Here is a 19458-nt window from a genome sequence, read left to right as displayed (position 1 = left end):
AGAATGGGTACTGTGGAATAATATAATGATTCATTCCCCAACTATCTCATTTAGACATTCCCCTCCCCCCTCTCTCCATCCTGTATCCCCCCCCTGTGAACTATATGACTCTAAGACTCCTCCCAACAACATTCCAGTTCACAGGGGGGGGGGGGGGGGGGGGGTACAGGATTGGGGAGAGGGGGAGGGGTCACAGGATTTGGGAGAAGGGGGAGGGGAATGTCTAAATGAGATAGTTGGGTAATCATTATATTATTCCACAGTACAGTACAGTACAGCTCAACAATACATACAATTGTTAAGGGGATGCAGGCCCCTACAAATGTCCTAACCCAGTTGTACAATAAAGACCAAGCATGGCTTTGTCAGTATTCCAATGTACAGTGCCCCCCTACCCAACCCCCCCCCCCACCTCCAATGTACAGCCCCACCCAACCCCACCTCCTCCAATGTACAGTTTCTATGTCAAATGTATGTCAGTATTCCAATGTACAGCCCCACCCCACCTACCCAACCTCCTCCAATGCACAGTTTCTATGTCAAATGTATATACACTCTTGTATGTCTGTATGTCTCTGTATGTCATGTATGTCATATATGTTATGATTAATTGAAAATGGGGGACCCTGATGGAAACAAGATGAAAGTCTTTCTCTGGTCTGCATCCCCTTAACAATTGTGTGTATTGAGCTGTACTGTACTGTACCCATTCTGCAATCTGTTAATAAACAAATGTAACAGTACTGCATGGTCTGCATCCCCTTAACAATTGTGTGTATTGAGCTGTACTGCATTCTGCAATCTGTTAATAAAGTTTTCAATCAATCAATCAATAAATCAATAAATCAATCAATCAATCAATCAATCAATCGGTCACTGTACCCATTCTGCAATCTGTTAATAAAGTTTTCAATCAATCAATCAATCAATCAATCAATCAATCGGTCAGGTCACATGTACCCATTCTACAATCTGTTAATAAAGTTTTCAATCAATCAATCAGGGCCTGTGGTCACGTGTACCCATTCGGCAATCTGTTAATAAAGTTTTCAATCAATCAATCAATCTGTTAATAAAGTTTTCAATCAATCAATCAATCAATCAATCAATCAATGAATCAATCAATCCCGCAGTGCAACGTGACCCAAATCATACGGCAATATGTTAATAAAGTTTTCAATCAATCAATCAATCAATCCCGCAGTGCAACGTGCAACGTGACCCAAAATCACGTGACCAAAATCAGCCAATGGAAGCGAGGGGTTGCTATGTGCGGGGCTTGTATGTGCGGGGCTTGTAAGCGCTGGTCTGAACGGCTGCAGCTGGAGCGTTTACCCCGCGCAGTGACGTAGAGTAATATAAGCCCCTCCCGTCCTGGGGCAGGGATGAGAGGCGTGGCCCCGGCTGCACGGTGCCACGTCAAATGTGACGAACCAGGAGGTGTCCTTGGGTGGGCGGAGGCACCGTAATACCGTGTCCTGTAGTACAAGAATATCCACATTCTCTGAATAAACGATAGACTTAATGTTCAGACACGCACACAAGACTGTAGAAGAAGGTGAGCTCTCATTTATTTTGAAGACATATTACATTTTAAATAAATATTTAGCGAACTACATGCAGGAGAATAAATGTAATTTGGCCATGTACCGTTACTGTTGACACTCGTGTGCTACTGCACTGCTGTACTACTAGACCGCAGCTATATCTGCATTGGATTGATAGACTGGGACGTAAGTAACGTAACTTAATTTAGATGATAAGCAAATGTATTCCGAATCGATACGACAGTTTAGTAATAGCAGAGTAGCTAGCCTATATTTTGCAACTTGTGGATGTTAATGGCTTACGTCTTATAGCAGGCATCTCTTGACATGAGGATGACAACACTTGTCAAGAGACTTCAAACAAACCAGGGCTCAGCCAGTGGTTATAGGAATTTATCGTTTGCTAAGTGGTTGGTCTTTATTAGCTACGGATCAGATATAGAATGACAGCTTGACAGCCATCTGATGTTGCTAAATCTAGGTTGATGGGCGTAGGTTACAGCAGCTATGTGTGTAGAGACCGACTACTAAAGCATCCCATTCAAATGCTATGAGGTCACCCATGATTTCCTTGTTAAGTTGCTCAACCTTCAGGGTGTAACAAAGACATTATCCAGCCAAGCATTTACATTTCAATGGACTCTGCCTGCCAATAATTTGCCTGATATTTCCAGTGTCGTTGGGAGTTTCATCATGTGAAACTCTTACAGAAACCAGTTGCGCTGCTACCAGTCCTACTGTTTTTTCTCATCTGTGTGTCTTTGTGGATTTATATTTCATTTGGACAGAGGTAACCGAATGCCTAGCACTGTGACCATGGACGCAAGCAACAGTAGTCTTACCCAACGGTTGGCTGAAGCAGGCCAGTCTCACCTCCTGCAGTACTGGAATGAGCTGAACCCAGAGGGGCAAGCCGACATGACCCTTGACCTGGAACCAATGAACTTCCTGGAGATCAATGGATTCTTCAAGAACGCCATGGAGACGTCTGACAGCAGCAAGCAGGAGAAGATGGATGCCCGCATGGAGCCTGTGCCCAGGGAGGTGCTGGGCAGCGTGACGCGGGACAGAGATTGTCTGAAAGACTGGGAGGCAGAAGGTGAGTTCTGTCTGTGGTTCTGCTCAGGACAGGACACTACTGTCTCGCTGCCAATACACATTCTGACTCCTCAAATTCTTTGAATCTGTACTGATCTAATCCATTCCTCTTACTGAGACTTTATAGATTTAGACCATTCGTTTGGGATCACGGTATACAATCTAATGAGAGAGCTCTGTTTCTGGGTAAAAAAATGCCAAAAAAGACAAGTTGCTTTTGAATTCTAGGACAGTGTTACATATGGCTCTCCTAACCCTAACCCAGTGTTACATGACTCCTGTCTTGGTATCATATTTTAGTATTGGGGGGGGGGGGGGGGGGGGGGTCCGACATGATGCCCTTTTCTTCCTGGTTGTTATTGGCCCCAAGCTACTGTAAAAGCAATTTCCTCCAGACGTGCTGAAACTAAACCCAAGTAACCCTTATGCCTGTTAGTTGATCCACTGAAAACATGTTAGCGATGGCCTACAGCTGGGGTGAGAGAGATTTACTGGGATCAGATAAGAGGCAACTGGTGGCAACCCATGGTCAGCAGCCCAGAGGTTGAGAGTCCAAAACTATTATTGTTATTATAGTATATAATTTTTCTTTTCTTTTTAGATACATTACAATCAGTTGACCCATACCAACATGGTTTAGCTTGCAGCCTGAAGAGAATGCTTAGCATACACAGACTAAATGATGGCTTATTTAGAGTTGCCTATTTGCCTGTACATGCCAAATAATTCTTTCCAGGCCTTGCATGGATCCATTATTTGAGCAGCTTAACAACAGGCATTTCTCATTATACTTTGCAAAATCCCCCTTGCAGCGGACGCTCTGTCCATTTGGCGGGTGTGTTTATGAAGTTCCTCCCCGAGGGAAGATGTCAGGGGAGGGGGGGGGGGGGGGGGGGGGCAGAGAGCATCTGGTTTTAGTTTGGGCCTGACGCAAATAGTGGTACTGCTTCACCCTCATCGATGAGGTCACTTGGCTGTGTGTGTGTGTGGGGAAATGAGTAAATGTGTATGCGTGTGTGGAAATGACAAATGTGTGTGTGTGTGTGTGGTGGGGACAGTCAAAGTCTAGCAGCGCCACCCAATCCTGTGACGCATAGGCTACATTGCATCCCCTGTCTGAACGAATATTATGTTCACATGGCAACCGTTTATCTCAGATAAACTACAGCGAGACTTCATTCAGCTTTAATGAAGTAATCAAACTAAACAAAGGGTCAGTGGGTTGGGGCTATTTGATGTACATCTAAGTAGATCACTCGTACTTCTACTAACTGTGTTGTGTCATGTTGCCAAAGTCCTGTGGGTCTTAAGCAATAAAAGGTTCAGCAAGGGCTTAATAATTTTCAGCAATGTGGAGATTTTGTTGTTGTTTATCATAGGCTACTTTGCAAGGGCAATCAGAATGCACTATGCCCATCCTAACCGATTAGATAACATGCTACCACCATGTCTACATAATTGTGCCATCATTTAGAATGTAAGCTCACGTTAGCTACAGTTTGTTAGATCATGTATTATAAACCATCTAATTCTACCCTCCTACTCTTTGTGACGATTCAGACTCTGTTGCTGCTGTGTTCCCCCCCTAGGTCTGCTCTGCATTGCCCAGAATAAAGTGGCAGTGCTGCTGCTGGCAGGAGGCCAGGGAACCAGGCTGGGGGTCTCCTACCCCAAAGGCATGTACAACGTGGGCCTGCCTTCCCACAAAACCCTCTTTCACATCCAGGCCGAACGGATTCTGAAGCTGCAACAGCTGGCAGAGCAGCAGCACAAGACCAAGTGCTGTATTCCCTGGTAAGGTTTTCCTTGACAAAGAAAATATTGCACCATGGAGGTTATTTAGCAAGCGTACACTAATGTTAGTGTCCATTTACAACACCAGTTTTGTATTACTTGAAGGAAGTAAATACATCTAAGTCACCAAAACTATTCATTTTTATTTGATTTTATTAACAACATGAACTGAACGATAAAAAACATATGCCTCAGTTCTGATGATTAACTAGATTTAAAATCACTGTCATTACAAAATAACTTCAGAGAAGGAAGTTGTTTTCATGGAAGGAGATTAAGGTTCCCTGTGGGGCAGATCCAAGGGGGCTATTATGAACATTTTAGATTGCAGATGCCAGGAAGGCAGTGAAGTGAGCAGGTATTGAGGGCAAGGACCTTACAGCTGTCATTTGCCATGTCACATTGGCATATGAAGACCGGTAACAAGGACATCCTTGTGTTTTTATTGGCTGTCATATACATTTTACTTTCTGTTTCTTGGTTGAGGCTTAGGTAAGAGGCTAAAGGTATGTTATGTTGTCAGTTTAGTTCTTGTCTCTAATTATGAGGTAGGCACTTTGACACAAATGCATATTTGCTGAGAAGACAAACCTAGTATGTAGTGAAACAACGCTATAACAACACTATCTCTCTCTGTGACTTAATGGGGACTTTGAACTATATCTTGTCTTATGAATACTGAAAACTCATCGTGCCCTTGAAACATACTTATCTGTGTTTCAATGATAGCATGGTGTTCAGTGGCATTCAGTGGTACCCAGGAATACTGGGTGTTTAATCTACAATTCTTCCTGCCGTTTAAACTGTCTGCATGTCATGTGAATATTATTGTGATGCCAGAGATGTGTTTATTATTTTCCAATGAAGAAGTTGTTCAGTGTGAAAACCTCCTGATTTAAAAACAAACAAACAAAAAGGAACTAGACCACTGCGTTGTCAGTGACCAACAGTGGATATATGCCTGAATTACTTGAATTCTCAATCCACCTTTTCACCATGCCCCTAATCCGAGCTGTTTATTTTTGTTCAAGATTCAAGATTGTTTATTGTCATGTGCACAGTTAAACAGACAGTTTGCCATACAATGAAAATCTTACTTTGCGAGTCCGCCCTTCACACAAAATCACACAGTACTTAACTTAAACATATTTAAAGGAGTAGTTTATGTTTTTAGTTTTATGAGATTAGCGCCACCATGAGGCAAGATGACTCCGAAGTTCACAGGCCTCCTTGCTATTGAAAGGCAATCACATTTGTCAAGTTTGGTGGAACTCGACAGGAATTCGACAATGCATTCACAAGTAACAAATAATTTCCTGTTTATAATGCGGTTTTCTGAAATTTGATTGGATGTGGCAGTCATATGATTTGACCTATCAATTATCTAAATGAGATATTTGAAAATGTTAGTCCCCAGATTCCATACAGCCAGGTTGGTGAGAATCAGGTGAACAGGCTAAGGGGAGTAGGGGAAAAAGTGTTTTTCCAATATTTCAAGATGGCTGAAATACCAATATGGTGGACTTCATAGGTCGTTATGGCAAAGTTGTTGTGCATGAGTAGACACATCTCTGGATACCAGCTTTATGACTGTAGGACTAGCGGATCAGGAGATAAACCTATTTGAAAACTGAAAGTTCTGCCTGATAGTGGTGCTAGAGGAAAGGTCATGGGGTAACCAAAATCAATAGAGTTCATCATCTAGGGGTCATAAATCGCAAATTTGAAAAGATTAGAATGAAAGCTATTTGAGCATTGACATAAAATCTGTGGTGGCAGTTCAGGGTAAATCCACAAATGATCCCCGGCGATGGCATTTGGGGATATCATTTTCGGCAGGTTATCATCCATTCACACTGATAATAGCTGATGGGTGAAACATCTGTCAAATAAATAAGACTTTGTTATTAACACTTTGTAAGAATGTAATGTTCTCTGGCACCACAAACCAAGATAAGACTTCATTCAAATGAAAATGAATTTAATAACGACATGCAAACAAATGATAAATGAGACAAATGAAGTAACAAACTACCCCTGAACTCTCCATAGGTACATCATGACGAGTGGCAGGACGATGGACTCTACCAAGGAGTTCTTCTCGTGCAATGACTACTTTGGCTTGAACAAGAACAACGTCATCTTCTTTCAGCAGGGAATGCTACCAGCCATGGACTACAATGGCAAGATCATCCTGGAGAGTAAAGGCAAGCTCGCCATGGCACCAGGTAAACTTGCTCCCAGTTTGTGAGTTTTGTATTACACTCTGCTTACAGGGTTTAGCAGGTGGAATAACTGGAAAGTTAAGACTAGATTGAATTATTATGGAAAACAGAACTGGCTACATTCTGGAGGTTATAGGGAGGTGTAGTCTGACGTCACTTTAATACCCTGAAGACTCTGGCAGGAGCACTCATTCAAGGGTACTACGACTATGCTTGCACCTCATGGTACAAAAGCACCTCAAATGCGCTAAAAACAAGATTACAAACATCACAAAACAAACTAGTCAGACTACTACTTGACCTTACCCCTAGAACCCACCTCACCCCTGCACACTCTGACAACCTAGGATGGCTTAGAGTAGACGACAGAATACAGCAACTTGCAATGGGCCTGGTCTACAAGATACACTATACGACTAAGGTACCCATGTACATGTCAAAATACTTCCCAAAGGTCAGTGAATACCACGACCACAACACCAGAGGAAGCTCAACAAATCATGTCAAACCCAGATTCGGCTCAAACAAGGGACTAAACACGTTTCGCAATTATGCCACATCAATGTGGAACGCCCTACCCAAAGCTGTAAAGGAATGTGAATCCCTACCCACATTCAAAACCGCTCTTAAAGAGCACCTACGGGAGGCTGCAATTCGAAACTGGACACCGTAAATGTCCAAACCCCCCACCCCCTCCTAATAGACAGTCTCCTCCCCACCGCATGTATATATTCTCTCCCCGCCGTATATGTATATTTCTCTCCCACCCACCCACCCCCTCCTAATGTACAGTCCCCTCCCCATCATATGTATATACTCTGTCAGGATCTATGAGTAACAGTACTGTATATTTGAATACCGTATATGTCACAAATGTATCAGTACTAAATACCTATATGTCCCTATGCCATAAATGTCATGTATGTTGAGTATGTCTTAAATGTCAATATGAAATGAAAATCGGGGACCCTGATGTAAACAAGACAAACGTCTTTCTCTGGTCTGCATCCCCTTAACAATTGTGTGTATTGAGCCGTACTGTATTGTACCCATTCTGCAATCTGTTAAATAAAGTTTTCATTCATTCATTCATTCATTCCTGCACGGTCCATCCGTATAGGGATTCATCATTGGGAAAATTTATTATTGGCTATTGTAATAATTCTGCCTCATGGACATTGGCAAGCTTTCCATTTTTGCACAAAATGAGTTCCCTGCTATCACTAACATTATTGTTTAAGCATTTTTGGTTGAAATAAAGTTAGTTATACGGTTTTAAATTTGTTGTTAAAAAAGAACTACACTTACCACACTTACTACACGTCACGGCCATCGTGTAGTTCCTCAGTGAACGAAAACATAAACGTTATTTTGCTACCTTTACGAATTGTGAATTTTTTCATGTTGAGCTATAGATTGTGGATGAATACACACAGAAAGGTACACCATGCCAATGTGCATGCTTTATTTCATCCCATTTCTGCTTTGCACTATATAGTACTGTACATTAGTACACTGCATAGTATTGTATATTATATGGTAACTCAGAACATTGTACATATGTCTATACCGAACACTGTGACCTCATTTTCTTCTTCTAAATTACATGCTATACTATGTTATTTGATACTATCTTGTCTAGCACAGTCTCTGGAGCGTAACAGTAAGAAGCATTTTGTATGAAAGTATTCTGTACTTCTGTATGACAACTATTAAAGAAACTTAAACTTTATATCATGCTTTATTTATTTATTTAGAAATGGGTCCATTGGAAATACATTGCGATTTCAAGAGGGGTGGACCGCGCGCGAAACAGCAATGACATAACCACTACGCCTCCCTATAGGCCCTTCTCTCAAAAAACGATAGAAATTAACAGTTCTGGGCGGCTAGGTGGTGCAGTGGGCAAGGCGCTCACCACCAATGCAGGAGACGCTGGGTTCGAGCCCAGCTCTCCGCATTGCTATCAGCTTGGCTGGTCGTTCATACTAATACAATTGGCAGTATTGGGGGGTGGGAAGCTGATGGGTGGGGATCGGACATTGTGGACAGCGACTCCTACAGGTCGGTTGGTGCGCCTGCGCAGCAGAATCAGGAAGCGACGGGGGCGGCGTGTCCCTCCCATGCAGACCCCCGACGCTGAGAGATCGCGCTGTGCAGGTGAAAAGATGCGACGGCTGCTTCCTCGAGTACCGGAGGGGACACGTGATGTAAGGCTTCGTCCACATTGCAGCCGGCTTGTGGGAGGCATGGCCTAACAACGTTCGAGACAGGGGAGGGTAGAATTGGACGATACGAAATTGGGATGGGAGAAAAATAGAAAATGGGAGAAAAAGTAGATAAAAAAAATTAACAGCTCCCCAAGGGAGAATACTACTTCACTTCTCCACATTGATCTGTGGTTGTAAAATGAAAACACAGCTCTCCACCCACATTTAAAAATAATATTAGAACAATAATAGCCCCATATGGAAGCCTTGATTTAGCCTTTTGTGCTATGGGGTTTATGTATCTCAAGTGTGTGTGTGTGTGTGTGTGTGCATGCTCAAAAGCATATTGAACCTCTGTAATATTCTATCCTATGTATGTGTGATGTGATCTGCGGATTCTAATAAAGCATTGACTGTGTGTGTCTTTCTCAGACGGTAATGGGGGTCTTTACAGATCACTGGGGAACCAGGGTATTGTGGATGACATGGAGCGGAGGGGCATCGGGTGCATCCATGTGTACTGCGTGGACAACATCCTGGTCAAGGTGGCCGACCCAGCCTTCGTTGGTTTCTGTGTGCTGAAGGGTGCGGAATGTGGGGCTAAGGTCAGTCAAGCCTCTCAGCTTTACTTTCTATGTCTCTCTCCATTCCTCTGTCCTCTTTCTATGTCTCTCCATTCCTCTGTCCTCTTTCTATGTCTCTCCTTTCCTCTGTCCTCTTTCTATGTCTCTCTCCATTCCTCTGTCCTCTTTCTACGTCTCTCTCCATTCCTCTGTCCTCTTTCTATGTCTCTCCTTTCCTCTGTCCTCTTTCTATGTCTCTCCTTTCCTCTGTCCTCTTTCTATGTCTCTCTCCATTCCTCTGTCCTCTTTCTACGTCTCTCCATTCCTCTGTCCTCTTTCTAAGTCTCCATTCCTCTGTCCTCTTTCTATGTCTCTCCATTCTTCTGTCCTCTTTCTACATCTCTCCATTCCTCTGTCCTCTTTCTATGTCTCTCCATTCTTCTGTCCTCTTTCTACGTCTCTCCATTCTTCTGTCCTCTTTCTACATCTCTCCATTCCTCTGTCCTCTTTCTATGTCTCTCCATTCCTCTGTCCTCTTTCTAAGTCTCTCCATTCCTCTGTCCTCTCTCTCCATTCCTCTGTCCTCTTTCTATGTCTCTCCATTCCTCTGTCCTCTTTCTACATCTCTCCATTCCTCTGTCCTCTTTCTATGTCTCCATTCCTCTGTCCTCTTTCTGTCTCTCCATTCCTCTGTCCTCTTTCTATGTCTCTCCATTCCTCTGTCCTCTTTCTGTCTCTCCATTCCTCTGTCCTCTTTCTACGTCTCTCCATTCCTCTGTCCTCTTTCTATGTCTCTCCATTCCTCTGTCCTCTTTCTATGTCTCTCTCCATTCCTCTGTCCTCTTTCTATGTCTCTCCATTCTTCTGTCCTCTTTCTATGTCTCTCCATTCTTCTGTCCTCTTTCTACGTCTCTCCATTCCTCCGTCCTCTTTCTATGTCTCTCCATTCCTCTGTCCTCTTTCCACATCTCTCTCCATTCTTCTGTCCTCTTTCTATGTCTCTCCATTCCTCTGTCCTCTTTCTATGTCTCTCCATTCCTCTGTCCTCTTTCTATGTCTCTCTCCATTCCTCTGTCCTCTTTCTATGTATCTCTCCATTCCTCTGTCCTCTTTCTATGTCTCTCCATTCCTCTGTCCTCTTTCTACGTCTCTCCATTCCTCTGTCCTCTCTCCATTCCTCTGTCCTCTTTCTATGTCTCCATTCCTCTGTCCTCTTTCTATGTCTCTCCATTCCTCTCTCCTCTTTCTGTCTCTCCATTCCTCTGTCCTCTTTCTACGTCTCTCTCCATTCCTCTGTCCTCTTTCTACGTCTCTCCATTCCTCTGTCCTCTTTCTACGTCTCTCTCCATTCCTCTGTCCTCTTTCTATGTCTCTCCATTCCTCTGTCCTCTTTCTATGTCTCTCCATTCCTCTGTCCTCTTTCCACGTCTCTCTCCATTCTTCTGTCCTCTTTCTACGTCTCTCCATTCCTCTGTCCTCTTTCTATGTCTCCATTCCTCTGTCCTCTTTCCACGTCTCTCTCCATTCCTCTGTCCTCTTTCTATGTCTCTCCATTCCTCTGTCCTCTTTCTACGTGTCTCTCCATTCCTCTGTCCTCTTTCTATGTCTCTCCATTCCTCTGTCCTCTTTCTACGTCTCTCTCCATTCTTCTGTCCTCTTTCTATGTCTCTCCATTCTTCTGTTCTCTTTCTAAGTCTCTCCTTTCCTCTGTCCTCTTTCTACGCCTCTCCATTCCTCTGTCCTCTTTCTATGTCTCCATTCCTCTGTCCTCTTTCTGTCTCTCCATTCCTCTGTCCTCTTTCCACGTCTCTCCATTCCTCTGTCCTCTTTCTATGTCTCTCCATTCCTCTGTCCTCTTTCTACGTCTCTCTCCATTCCTCTGTCCTCTTTCTATGTCTCTCCATTCCTCTGTCCTCTTTCTACGTCTCTCTCCATTCTTCTGTCCTCTTTCTATGTCTCTCCATTCTTCTGTTCTCTTTCTAAGCCTCCTTTCCTCTGTCCTCTTTCTATGTCTCCATTAAATCAAATCAAATTTATTTATAGGGCCCGACAACACACGTTAATGTCCCCATGGGCCGTACAGGTCTTCTTTAAACAAGTCAAGAAGACAACATAACAATAAGTCAAGAACAGAACAAGAACACCATAGGGTCCAAACATTTTTTAGATGAATGCAAATAAATGAAAGAATGCAAGCACTCCCAGACATACCCCACGCGAAGGTAAGGAAAAACTCACTAAAACCTAACAATAGGGAAAAAAGCTCCACAGGCAATGTGGAGGAGAGAAACCTTAGAAGGGCCGTTCAAGGGGGGATCTCCCTTCTTAGATGTCGGTGATAGTAGTGTTGCAGACGGACAGTTGGTAAGCATGCACTCATGTGTGTGGTGAAACACAGATGAGTGCATGCAATAGCAACTGTACATTTTGAAAAATTAAAGATAGAGTTGATAGCGGATCTATTTGAAGCACAGGGGCGGCGCAAGAGGGTCACGTCCTCCCCGTCTTAGTCACGGGACATTCAACACTCCGGTCGTTGCTCAGGGACAGCCGGAGACAGGGGGAAGGGGGGTGGCACAGAGAGGGTCGCGAACTCCCCGACATCATCGCGGGACATCCGGCACTCCGGTCACCACTACGAAACCTCCGAAGACAGGGGGGCACGCAGAGGGGGTCGCAATCTCCCGGCCTTCGTCACGGGACGTCCAACACTCCGGTCAACACTCCAGGACAGCAAGTCATAGGAAGACAGGGAGACGGGACAGGCGTTAGACAGCTCATGAGATTGTAGTAGGCGGACATAGCAATAGATACAAGTGGTAGGCATATATGTGAATGGAGTAGATATATGAAGTAAGCGTATTATGTGAATAGAATAGAAGTACTTAACCCAGCAATGAAACCGCGTTGACTGTTAATCTGTTAACAGTCTGTTAATCAGTTGACAGGACCACGGACAGACGGCGGTGAATAACTGATCCAATGCCTCGGAGGTGCATGTAGAGCAGTCACTACAAGCTTGGCCAAGACCCCGAGGCATCCATCACCTTGGTCAGCGCCAGGAGACGGGTACTCAGAGAGAAGGGGGAGGGAGAGGGGGGGGGGGGGGGGGGGAAGAGTTAGAGAGTTCCCATGTTTGTGGTGCTGCAAAGGAGCAGACATGTAGTACCCTGTAGTGCCATGTAGTACCCCGTAGTGCCATGTAGTACCCTATAGTACCCCATAGTGCCATGTAGTACCCCGTAGTATCCTGTAGTACCCTGTAGTGCCATGTAGTACCCTGTGGTGCCATGTAGTACCCTGTAGTGCCATGTAGAGCTGTGTAAGCCATGTAGTACCCTGTAATGCCATGCAGTACCAAGTAGTACTCTGTGGTACCATGTAGTACCCTGTATTCTTCTGTTCTCTTTCTATGTCTCTCCTTTCCTCTGTCCTCTTTCTAAGTCTCTCCATTCCTCTGTCCTCTTTCTATGTCTCTCTCCATTCCTCTGTCCTCTTTCTATGTCTCTCCTTTCCTCTGTCCTCTTTCTAAGTCTCTCCATTCCTCTGTCCTCTTTCTATGTCTCTCCTTTCCTCTGTCCTCTTTCTAAGTCTCTCCATTCCTCTGTCCTCTTTCTATGTCTCTCTCCATTCCTCTGTCCTCTTTCTATGTCTCTCCTTTCCTCTGTCCTCTTTCTATGTCCCTCCATTCCTCTGTCCTCTTTCTACGTCTCTCCATTCTTCTGTCCTCTTTCTACGTCTCTCTCCATTCTTCCGTTCTCTTTCTACATCTCTCCATTCCTCTGTCCTCTTTCTATGTCTCTCTCCATTCTTCTGTCCTCTTTCTACGTCTCTCCATTCTTCTGTTCTCTTTCTACATCTCTCCATTCCTCGGTCCTCTTTCTACGTCTCTCTCCATTCCTCTGTCCTCTTTCTATGTCTCTCCATTCCTCTGTCATTTTTTTTTTTTTTTTAATCTTTCCCCTAGGGGTGGACGGTATAAACGGTATACGGTATAAACGGTATGAATTTGCTCTACGGTATGGATTTTGCCTATACCGTGTAACCGGTAGTGCAGCTCTAAAATAGCAATGACGTCATGTAACCACAGCGCGACTATTTCACTCGCATTTGCCCCTAAAAATAGATAGAATTAGTCATAGATAATAGATATGTGCGAACTGGAAAAAGTTATTTAGGAGGCTTCGCGCAGTGCCAGCCCCTCCTGCACGCATGTAAACACGGGTCTACTAGTAGTCTAGTGGGACGGGACGTCTCCCTGAGCTAACGTTAGCTTAGCTACCGTTACAAAATGACCCAGTCAACTATTCACTTTTAGTTTAATACATGATGAGGCATTGTCTAACCGAACGGTATCTAGTCGGCCAGCTACCGATAGCTCCTGACATCAACAAACGCTCCATCAAGTCTAGTAGAGAGTAGACGTGTATGATAGCTCCGTTAGCCGTTAGCTCACGTTAACGCAAGGTAGTTCACCGTTCAAAACGAAATGTCCCATTGAACTAAATAATTCACTGAGGCGTTGTATTAACGTTATATATCCGGCTAGCAGTAGCTACAGATAGCTCCTGATATCAATGTCTTATAACACTGATTCGATGCGTATTCGAGCTGAGGGCTTGCTGAGCACAGTTAAGTAACGTTATGCCAATAGGGTCCAGGTGCAGCGCCGGAGAATCCTGGCCGTAGCTCTGCTCGAGGCTACTCGAGTATAGGTCCAGATGCAGCTCTGGAGAATCCTGGCCGTAGCTGGAGGCTACTAGAGTACACACAGACAGTGGAGCTTGTTGCGTGGTGGCGATGTCTCGCAGATAATACAAGTACAAGTCTAATTATATAATATATATATTTTATAAAAAAAATAAAAAAAATTATATAAAATAAAAATTTTTTTTTATCAAAAACGATGATACCGTGATATATACCGTTACCGTCTATGCTTCAGATTATACCGTGATATAAATTTTAGACCATACCGTCCACCCCTACTTTCCCCCCCCCTCCTCTTTCCTCCGTTTTTCTCCCATCCCAATGCTAGTCGTTATGCCAATTCCCAATCCCCTTCCTGGTCGCTGCGCACTCTACCCCCTACAGTCGGTCTGGGAGAGTGGAGGCTATCACATGCTTCCTCCGACACACGTCTAGCCAATCAACCGCTTCTTTTCACCTGGCAGCGTGGACTCTCACTGAGAGGGTGTAACGTGTGGAAGGATCACACTACCCCCCCTTAGATCCTTTCCTCGCTGAGCAGGCGCCCCGACCGAACTGTAGGAGTCGCTGTTTACAACGACCAGGACCCACCCACCGGCTTTCCCACCCTCTAACACTGCCAATTGTGTTAGTACGACGGCCGGCCAAGCCGGAAGCAACGCAGAGAGCTGGGCTCGATACCAGTATCTCCTGCGTTGGTGGTGAGCGCCTTGCCCACTGCGCCACCCGGCCGCCCCCTCTGTCCTCTTTCTATGTCTCTCCATTCCTCTGTCCTCTTTCTACGTCTCTCCATTCCTCTGTCCTCTTTCTATGTCTCTCTCCATTCCTCTGTCCTCTTTCTACGTCTCTCCATTCCTCTGTCCTCTTTCTATGTCTCTCCATTCCTCTGTCCTCTTTCTATGTCTCTCTCCATTCCTCTGTCCTCTTTCTACGTCTCTCCTTTCCTCTGTCCTCTTTCTATGTCTCTCCATTCCTCTGTCCTCTTTCTGTCTCTCCATTCCTCTGTCCTCTTTCTACGTCTCTCCATTCCTCTGTCCTCTTTCTAAGTCTCTCCATTCCTCTGTCCTCTTTCTACGTCTCTCTCCATTCCTCTGTCCTCTTTCTACGTCTCTCTCCATTCCTCTGTCCTCTTTCTATGTCTCTCCATTCCTCTGTCCTCTTTCTATGTCTCTCTCCATTCCTCTGTCCTCTTTCTATGTCTCTCTCCATTCCTCTGTCCTCTTTCTACGTCTCTCCATTCCTCTGTCCTCTTTCTACGTCTCCATTCCTCTGTCCTCTTTCTATGTCTCTCTCCATTCCTCTGTCCTCTTTCTATGTCTCTCTCCATTCCTCTGTCCTCTTTCTACATCTCTCTCCATTCCTCTGTCCTCCTTCTAAGTCTCTCCATTCCTCTGTCCTCTTTCTATGTCTCTCTCCATTCCTCTGTCCTCTGTCTATGTCTCTCTCCATTTGTCTGTCCTCTTTCTAAGTCTCTCCATTCCTCTGTCCTCTTTCTATGTCTCTCTCCATGTGGTACAGTGATGCGTTATATAGTCAGAATGAAGGACTTCCTGTGCCGTCCAGTGTTGCATCTTGGGAGTCTTAGTCTAACACTGAACGTGCTCCTTCTATCAGCCAAGGCCGTGTATAGTGGGTGGGAGGGGTTGTCCATGATGGCGTGGAGCAGGGCTGGGCGATATAACGATAACGATAATTATCGCGATATGTAAGGGATAATGTATAGCTACAAGGTCATTGTCGCAAAATAATTGACCGACACAGAGTTTAGAATACCGAGGCGCCTCGCCGAGGTGTTCTAAACGTCAGTGAAGGTCAATTATTTTGCGACAATGACCGAGTATAGGCTATACATTATCCCGCTTATTACATGGCTAACTTACTAACAATATACCTAATTCATTTTACACCATCGACAAGACGAGATCAAATGCAGATGCAGTTCTGTTCTGTCGCTCCGCGCTGTCATCGCTGGTAGCCGGCAGGTGTGTCTGATTGGCTGCACTGATGCAGTGTGTGTCAGTGGGCTTGATTGCTACAGCTGCGAACAGCGGTCATTATTGCTCGGCAGAGGTCCGTTATCGAGTAATAACGGACCTCTGATGAGCGCTATTGACCAATCACAATTAAGCATTTCGGCGAATGTTAAAAACGCCATGTAATACATTTTAATAATCGATATAGCAAAAAAACGACAGAAAAAAATAAATATCTATTTTTTTATTTTTTTTTGTGACCTGCAAGTTCAAGTTCAAGTTTCAAGTTTCTTTAATAGTTGTCATACAGAAGTACAGAATACTTTTATACAAAATGCTTCTTACTGTTACGCTCCAGAGACTGTGCTAGACAAGATAAGTATGAAATAAAATAGTATAGCATGTAAATTAGAAGTAAAAAATGAGGTCACAGTGTTCAGTATAGACATATGTACAATGTTCGATGCAGAATAGAAGTAACTGAGTTACCATATAATATACAATATACTATGCAGTGTACTAATTAATATACAATACTATATATAGTGCAAAGCAGAAATGGGATGAGGTACAATTTAGGTACAATTTACAGTAAGGTGTACGAGTTGTAGTGCAAATCCTTTATCAATAAATATAAAGTGTGTTTAGGTGATCTAAAGTGTGGAGAGTGGGTGCTGCAGTGTGTTGTTTGTTTAAAGTGAGTGTGTGCGTGTGGATGTGTGTGCTGTGTGCATTTGATGGTTGTTGTATAGTGTTTATTGTTCGTTGAGCAGCCTGATGGCCTGGGGATAGAAGCTTCTTCTGAGTCTTTCTGTGCTCGCCTTGAGACTCCGGTATCGCTTGCCTGACCGCAGCAGTTCAAAGAGGCAGTTGTTCGGGTGGCTGGAGTCCTTGATGATTCTCTTAGCCTTACCCCTGCACCGCTTGTTGTAAATGTTCTGGAGGGTGGGGAGCCCCCCTCCAATTGTGCGTTCGGCTGAACGTGTCACTCTTTGTTGTCTGCTTCGGTCTTGTGCAGTGCTATTCCCAAACCAGGAGGTGATGTTGCCAGTCAGGATGCTCTCTATTGTACATGAGTAGAAGTTCTTAAGGATCTTCTGACTGACTTGGAACTTCCTTAGGCGCCTGAGGAAGTTGAGGCGTTGTCGTGCCTTCTTCACAACACTGTCAATGTGTGTGGTCCATGTCAAGTCCTCGGATATGTGGGCTTAAAACTGTTCACTCTCTCAACCGGTGCCCCGTCGATGCTGAGGGGGCTGTAGTCCTTGACCCCCGACCTCCTGAAGTCCACAATCATCTCCTTTGTTTTGCTGACGTTCAGGGAGAGGCTGTTCTCCTGGCACCATCCCGCCAGGACCTTGACCTCTTCCAGGTAGGCCCTCTCGTCGTTTGCAGAGATCAGGCCCACCACTACTGTGTCGTCAGCAAATTTGATGATTGTGTTGTTACTCCGCTGAGCCACACAGTTGTGTGTGTACAGGGAGTAGAGGAGGGGACTCAGAACACAGCCCTGGGGGGCCCCTATGTTGAGGGTGATGGATGAGGAGGTGCAGTTGCCTGCTCTCACCACCTGGGGTCTGCCCGTCAGGAAGTCCAAGACCCACTGGCAGAGGTCATAGTTCAAGCCCAGGTCCCTGAGCTTGGCTATGAGTTTGGAGGGGACTATGGTATTGAATGCAGAGCTGTAGTCGATGAATAGCATTCTCACATAGTTCCCCTTCCTCTTGCCCAGGTGTGATGCTGCTGTGTGCAGCACATGGGCTATGGCGTCCTCCGTGGACCTGTTGGGGCGGTATGCAAATTGCAGGGGGTCCAGGTTGATGGGGAGGGAGGAGCAGATGTAGCCCTTTACTAGCTTCTCAAAGCACTTCATGGCTATAGAGGTGAGAGCTACAGGGCGGTAGTCGTTGAGGCAAGCAGGCTTGGATTTTTTAGGTACAGGGATGATAGTGGACTTCTTCAGGCAGGTGGGGATGTTTTAAAACCAGAGACGGTGGACAGACTTGTCTTTCTTGCCTGCAACTTAAAGTAATGGCTTTGCTTGTCCAAATGACAATACTGACCAAATTGAGATATATTTTTCTCTTGTCCATTTATTTTGTTTGCGTTCTAATTTAAAATACAGTTTGAAACCATCTGTACACAGTAGGCTATGTGTGCTAGCAGAGCTAGTCTCCAGTCACGAGTCACGGTGCACATGTGTGGTGGTTTGTCCACCAAAAAAGCGCCAAAAGATAGAAAAGAAACTAGCAGAGCCAGTCAGCCAGAACTGTTCAACTCCCCTGGAGCCACAGCCAGCAGAGATGCCGGTTTACTTTCGTTTTCAAACCAGCTGCAGCCTGAGAACTGGAGTGTGAGGGGATGTAACACTAAAGATGGCGGCAACGACAAAGAATTGCTGCAAAATAAACATACATCTGTTGTTGAAAAAAAATATATATATACTTATAATAATATCGAGTGATATGATATTGTTATCGATATCATTTTTGGCCATATCGCCCAGCCCTAGCGTGGAGCTTAGCAAGGCTCCTCCTCTCTGACACCATCGCCAGAGGGGGATGGGACGACGACGACGACAACAGAGACTAGCGGGGGGCGGGGGCCGATGTGTTTTGATTGATTGATTGAAAACTTTATTAACAGATTGCAGAATGGGTACAATACAGTACAGCTCAAAACACACAATTGTTAAGGGGATGCAGACCAGAGAAAGACTTTCGTCTTGTTTACATCAGGGTCCCCCATTTTCAATTCATCAGGACATATATGACATACATGACATACAGATAGACGGTACTGCTACATCTATACATTTATGACATACCAGATTTGCAAATACAGTACTGTTTGTGATACAAAAAGAGTCCAGAAAAGGGAGTATATACATTTGACGTCAAAACTGTACATTGGAGGAGGTTGGGTGGGGGGGGGGGGGGTTGGGTAGGAGGGGTTGGGGGGGGGGGGGGGGGACACTGTACATCTGTACAAGTAAGACTGTACATTGGAATATTGACAACCATACTAGGTAATTTACTGTACATTAGAGGGGGTTGGGGGTGGGGGGGAAACACTGTACAAACAAGCATAACTGTACATTGGAATATTGACAACCATACTAGGTAAATTACTGTACATTGGAGGGGGTTGGGTTAGGATATTTACAGGGGCCAGTTTCGAATTGCAGTCTCCCGTAGGTGTTCTTTGAGAGTGGTTTTGAAAGTGGGTAGTGATTCACATTCCTTTACAGCTTTAGGTAGGGCATTCCACATTGATGTGGCATAATTGCGAAACGTGTCAAACCTGTTGTAAATACATACAATGTCAGCTTAGTATTC

At 44.6% G+C, this 19458-nt stretch overlaps 1 protein-coding gene across 2 annotated transcripts in view; it reads left to right on the top strand.

Moving 5' to 3' along the window:
• Window positions 1-1451: 1451 nt before the first annotated feature.
• Window positions 1452-19458, top strand: part of uap1 (UDP-N-acetylglucosamine pyrophosphorylase 1) — a 37830-nt gene continuing 19823 nt past the window's right edge. For both annotated transcript variants that reach the window (XM_084337761.1, XM_084337760.1), the window contains exons 1-5: window positions 1452-1558; window positions 2336-2646; window positions 4235-4439; window positions 6492-6667; window positions 9307-9479. In XM_084337761.1, coding sequence (XP_084193887.1) covers window positions 2346-2646; window positions 4235-4439; window positions 6492-6667; window positions 9307-9479 — 855 coding nt within the window. In that variant the 5' untranslated portion in view covers window positions 1452-1558; window positions 2336-2345. The remainder of the gene's footprint in view (window positions 1559-2335; window positions 2647-4234; window positions 4440-6491; window positions 6668-9306; window positions 9480-19458) is intronic.

This window comes from Notolepis coatsorum, assembly GCF_963971535.1.
Source record: "Notolepis coatsorum genome assembly, chromosome: 2".
Classification (NCBI taxonomy): Eukaryota; Metazoa; Chordata; class Actinopteri; order Aulopiformes; family Paralepididae; genus Notolepis; species Notolepis coatsorum.
This window is presented reverse-complemented; position numbering and strand designations above follow the sequence as displayed.